Source organism: Vicia villosa, linkage group LG5 (genome assembly GCF_029867415.1).
Source record: "Vicia villosa cultivar HV-30 ecotype Madison, WI linkage group LG5, Vvil1.0, whole genome shotgun sequence".
In the NCBI taxonomy this organism is placed as follows: Eukaryota; Viridiplantae; Streptophyta; class Magnoliopsida; order Fabales; family Fabaceae; genus Vicia; species Vicia villosa.
Window position 1 is genome coordinate 93,667,467 of NC_081184.1, and position 6,255 is coordinate 93,673,721.

Sequence of the window (6,255 nt, forward strand, 5' to 3'; positions counted from 1 at the left end):
GAAGAAGAAGAAGAAGAAGAAGAAGAAGCAGCAGCAGCGAGAAAAAGCCCTAAACATATATCATCTTCTTTTTATCTTGCTCAGAATGTGTTCGTTAGGATTCTGTGGGTGTTTTTAATATATGTTTTTTAGGTGAGTGAAACTGAACGCTACAAGCTAAGACACACACACACATATATATATATATATATATATATATATATATATATATATATATATATATATATATATATATATATATATATATATATATATATATATATATATATATATATATATATATATCATATGAGAATGTCATATTTATATGAGAACATGAGAATGAATCTGAACCATTGAATTTTAAAATTAATGGTGGAGATTATAGGTGAATCTTTTTTTTTCTCTCGTACATCATTTATTTCAAAATGTAGGAGAGAGAAAAAATAGATTCACCCATAATCTCCACCATTAATTTTAAAATCCAATGGTTCAGATTCATTCTCACATTCTCATGTAAATATGGCATTCTCAAATGATATGCCCTATATATATATATATATATATATATATATATATATATATATATATATATATATATATATATATATATATATATATATATATATATATATATATATATATATATGAGGAGGGATCAAATTACACCCGAAGAGTTACACCACGAGTTACACTCGTTCAATAACTACATCTCGAATTAATATTTTATAAATTCAACCGTTGGATTGAAACATAATATCATATAGATCATACCTATAAAAATTGAGCTTAATCTATAATGATTTACTATGTCATTGAATTACATTAAAATTAACGTTATATGAAAGCTCATTTTGACGTTAATCTTTGGATATCTTGATGATATAGTAAATCATTATAGATTAAGCTCAAACTTTATAGGTATGATCTATATGATATTATGTTTCAATCCAACGGTTGAATTTAAAAAATATTAATTCGAGATGTAGTTATTGAACGAGTGTAACTCGTGGTGTAACTCTTCGGGTGTAATTTGATCCCTCCTCTATATGTATATATATATATATATATATATATATATATATATATATATATATATATATATATATATATATATATATATATATATATATATATATATTCACCTCGGTTGGTAAATAAAGCTGAGTTGAAAAGTGGCTTATTTTTGGATTAAGAACATAAACTAAAGTTGCTGAGATTCGAAACATGTACCTTAAATTAGTTTAATTTAGTTTGCGGCCCCTCGGTTTTCTAGCAAAACTGATGAGTAAACTAATTTGAAGCATAAACTGAAGTTGATGGGATAACCTAAATTACTTATCCCTCAGTTTTCTAGCGAAATCGACGAAATAGTTTATTCATTTTAAAAAGAAAAAAACATGGCGCGTTAAGGTATTATACATGAGTGTTTTGTTACGTGAGGTGAAAACGTTATCATAAAATGTAATATTTGTAGTAGTGATTAAAAAAAAAAAAATCATCCTTTAGGGGGGCTACTAGAAACTCTTCACTGTAAATTTTACATTCACCTATCTATCAGCTCAAACCAAGAGTAGGACTCTCAAACCAGATAGATAAAGTACAAGAGTTTCCCACATCCCAATCAGGATATATTTTCAAACAAGAAATATGCTCTTATCTTTTACTTTCTCACTCTAAACATGCCTCCCAACTATCTAAATGACCCAAAAAAAATGGTATTAATGTTTCTAGAAAGAACAAAGCATCATTCCAACCACCTAAAATGTTATACCAAATAAACGTTGTTAGATCGCAGGCCACAAATTGATGAGTATTCAACTCTGCTCTCCTCTGCACATGAGATAAAATACACCCTCAAATTCTACTAACACTCTACACCTAAGCAGGTTATCTTTAGTAGGAACCTTCTCTTAAATAATTTGTCAGGAAAAACAATCACATAATAAACTTCCAAAAATAAAAGGAAGAACCAATTTCACCAAATTAATTGGTGGAACATGAAGCATGTCGTGCTAAAGGAGATTGGAGTAAATTGACACGATTCAAAGGCTTAACAAACAAATTATTTATTATTTAAAAAATATATTGTGATGCAAAGTAATTTTGTTAAAAAATTGAGATGTATAGCTAATTATTTGTAGATTTGATGTTCGGAAAAACTTATCTAGAGATACAAACTATAACAATTTAACACATGCAAATATAACTTAAAATTAAACGTAAAAGAACCGTCAAAAAAAAAATAAACGTAAAAGAGACTCCTATTAATAAAGACCTTAAAAGTTTATAAATATACATAAAGATGATTTTCAAACTTAAAATAAAATATAATAATCATTGTTGAAAATAAAAACTCACTTATCTATCAACATTTTAATTTAAAAATATTTTAATTAAACTAAATTATTTAGACCTAAATGGTAACATTTATTAGCAGGACCGTACTATGCTAGTAGAGTACTATGCAATTGCCAAAAACACTATTCATTCATGTATTAGTATTTCATACCGACAAGAAGATTTGAAAATTTATTTTAAAACATTTTTAAACAAAATTAATATCAATTATTTAGATATTTTTTTCTTCCATTGAAAGGAGAGAGGAAGAAAGTTAAGGGCTTCTTTAAATTAGTTTTATTTTTTAGTTTCTAACACAATTTTGTAAATTAATTTCGAAAAATAATTCTGAAGAAAAAAAAAACATGTTTTGTAATTTTATTTTTAAAAATTATTTTAAAATTGCATAATATTGCAAAATTGTCATCAATAAAAAGTGTATCGTTTTTTTTTTTTTTTACTTTTCATAATTAAAAATCAAAACATTTAAAACCTATTTTAAGTTTTTTATTTTTTTGAAACTCTCAATTAGAGAATAATTTTCAAAAATAATTTGTAAAATTAGACTATCAAACAAATTTTATAATTTTTAAATTTTAAAAATTAAAATACAGTTTTACAAAACCAATTCAATTCAAATAGGCGTTAAATTTCTTTTTTTTTATTAGCAAAAATAATAAGGGAGGACAAAAGGTAATTAAATCCTTATAAAGAGAGAACACAGAAAAATCAAATACAGATTATTACGCCAATCCCTTTCTTATGCTCTTGTAGTATTTGGTGGTAGTGTACAAGAAAAAGAACACATAAATCTATTAGGACTATTGTAATATCTGGATGATGTATTTAGTTGGGTTTGTTACGTGAGTTTAGTTTTCAAGAGAGGAAAAAGACAAATTTAAGTATGAGAGAAAATTATTTAAGAGGAAAGTTTTTTTTTTATGTAAGAAAGAAATAATAATCTTATGATAATTTTTTCTAATTTTTTAAAATATTCTTTTTAATACTTCTACAATACGCATTAATGGTGTATGGATAAGTATTGGATGTGCTTTGTGCAGAGATTTTGGCTTATCCAAGTCTTATTATTATTGGAAAAAATTTCAATTTTACATTGAAACATAGATTTTGAAATAATTTTATATAGAATAACATTTCTTATTTTATAAAATAATTTTTTTTATATGAATAAGTTAAACATAGTCTAAACTCTAATATGACATAATCATACCATTATATATATATATATATATATATATATATATATATATATATATATATATATATATATATATATATATATATATATATATATATATATATATATATATATATATATATAATGATCGAATAATGTTAAGGTGTCAAAATCCATGATAGAAAGTTAACATAATATAAATCACGTTCATAAAATTTAACATCAATCAGAAATCATTTGATATGTTAAAGAGAATGATCAAAATTAACGATTTTGTTGAAGTTTTGTAAGATGTTAGTTTTTATGCATCTCGTTGACATAATAAATGATTTTCGATTGATGTCAAATTTTATATACATGATATATATCATAATAACTTTCAATCCAACCGTGAATTTTGTTATACGCATATTTGATAAAGAGTTATCAGATATGTCATGTTATTAAATTTGATATCTTTGTATATATATATATATATATATATATATATATATATATATATATATATATATATATATATATATATATATATATATATATATATATATATATATGGGATAGGATCAAATGACACTAAGGTGTCAAAGTTTAATTTGATACCAAATCTCAACCGTTAAAAGAATTGATCAAACGGTCATATAAATAACCTATTTTTTAGAAGAAAAAAATAGACTATATATTATTTTATTATTTAATTTAATTTAATATGATCGTTTGATTAACTCGTATAACGGTTGAGATTAATTAGACTCCATAGACATTCTTGCACCATTATAATATCCACCAACAACTAATTCATTTAGATTTACGTTAAATTCACGTAAGATTTTATTTGAGTATAATTGGATATTTTTGTTCAGTGTAACTAGAAAAAAAATCTAATTTAAAACCAAAGACATACCAAATACCTCCTCTCTCTCTAGTTCTATATAAACCCACACCTTGAGTCACTTATACTCACCAAATAAAACAAAAGCAAAAACAAAATTTCAATATTTCTATTTCAATCCATTCCCTAGAGAGAAGATATGGCAAGCTTGAAAGTTGCATGTGTGGTTGCATTGATGTGCATGGTGGTTGTTACTGCACCCATGGCAGAGGCTGCAATCTCATGCGGTGCGGTAACTGGTTACCTTGGCCCATGCATTTCTTATCTTAAGGGTGGTCCTGGTCCTTCGTTGCAATGCTGTGGTGGAGTGAGGAAACTTAACGCGGCGGCCCAAACTACCCCCGCCCGTAAGGCCGCTTGCAACTGCTTAAAAGATGCTGCTGGTTCCACTCCTGGTTTAAATGCCAATAATGCTGCTACTCTCTCTGCCAAATGTGGTCTTTCCCTTCCCTACAAGTTTGGCCCTAATACCGATTGTACTAGGTATGTTTTATACGACAGGACTACTATATAAGAGATATTATTGCTGAGAAAAAGAGAATATTATATGACCAAGACCGTCTTTAAAGACGTATAAGATAGACTATTGTACAAGATCTCAAATTTCTCAGAGTTAAACTATAAATAAATATGACATCATAAAATAACTGTCAGATTATGTCAGATTAAATCGTGATTAAGTAGAATTTCTGTTTATTTTTTCATAATTAAACTATAATTAATCTATATAGGACCTCCAAGAACTTAAGAAGAATTTTACTATATACAATATAGATCTATATTATTCAGATTGGATTAGACTTTACAAATTTGATTAGCTCTGCGTAGGTAGAGTAATTAATTAATTAATTAATGTACTCTGCGAGTATAATATTCTTATTTACTTTGAAAATGATGATATCATTTAGAGCTATGCTATTTATACACTGCTTTTTATACACCGTATCTTACACCATCAATATTTACAAAGCAAAATACTATTGCACAGATATCAACACAGGAAATATTATTTTAAAAGAAAAATTTATGCATTGTGTGTATAGTTATAAGGTGTTGGTGTACAAAAGAGGTGTACACATATCATTTCTCTATCATTTAACCTAAACTGTTTTTGTTTTTTCTGTGTTGCAGCATCAAGCTCTAAAGAGTGTGTATGAGATGAGAGGAAGAAGCAGATAGCATGGGACTTCTTTCTATCTCACTATTATAACTAAATAAATGAAGGGCAATGAAGGCTCAACCTATGCGAGTTTCCTTATGTTTTATGTATAATTATAATTGTGGTGTGCAGTGAATTATTTCCCAGTTTGTTTGTGGCATTGATATATAATAAAGACATATGATATACTATTCCATGCTATATGTATATTTATTGTTACAGTGTGCTATTCTTACCCTTAATTTTACACCAAAATAGTTACATCAAACATATAAGCATTGTTTTTTTAAATATAAAAATATATATTTTATGAACAGAATGTATGATCAATAATTTTTAATGACAAAACAAAATTGATTAATAAAATATAAAAAATTGGTTAATTAAGTGATGAAGTTGGTTAATAAACACATAGATATTAAAAATAATTTTTAGTAGTAAAACAAAGTTAGTTAATAAAATATACAAATTTGGTTAACAAAATTATGAAGTTGATTAATAAAATTTAAAATATTAGCTTATAAGGTTATGAAGTTGCTTAATCACATAATTTTGTTTCTGTACTCCATTAATTTTTTTAATAAAAGATAAAGAAAATTTTTTTAAAAAATTTATATATTTTTTTAAAGAAGTTATTTTTATAATATTTCCGTTCACGAACAGTACGATGTAGATATACTAATATAGTGT

The 6,255-nt window shown here is 25.6% G+C and overlaps 1 protein-coding gene across 1 annotated transcript; it reads left to right on the forward strand.

Annotated features, from left to right (window-relative positions):
- Window positions 1–4,491: 4,491 nt before the first annotated feature.
- On the forward strand, window positions 4,492–5,783 carry LOC131606880 (non-specific lipid-transfer protein 1-like). The gene is made up of 2 exons (XM_058878974.1): window positions 4,492–4,889; window positions 5,538–5,783. The coding sequence occupies exons 1-2, from the start codon at window positions 4,546–4,548 to the stop codon at window positions 5,548–5,550; spliced, it is 357 nt and encodes a 118-aa protein (XP_058734957.1). The 5' UTR covers window positions 4,492–4,545; the 3' UTR covers window positions 5,551–5,783.
- Window positions 5,784–6,255: the final 472 nt, after the last annotated feature.

Bases quoted from the DNA above. Each gene is read 5' to 3' on its own strand.
- LOC131606880 (XM_058878974.1), top strand. From the start codon at position 4,546: ATGGCAAGCTTGAAAGTTGCATGTGTGGTTGCATTGATGTGCATGGTG.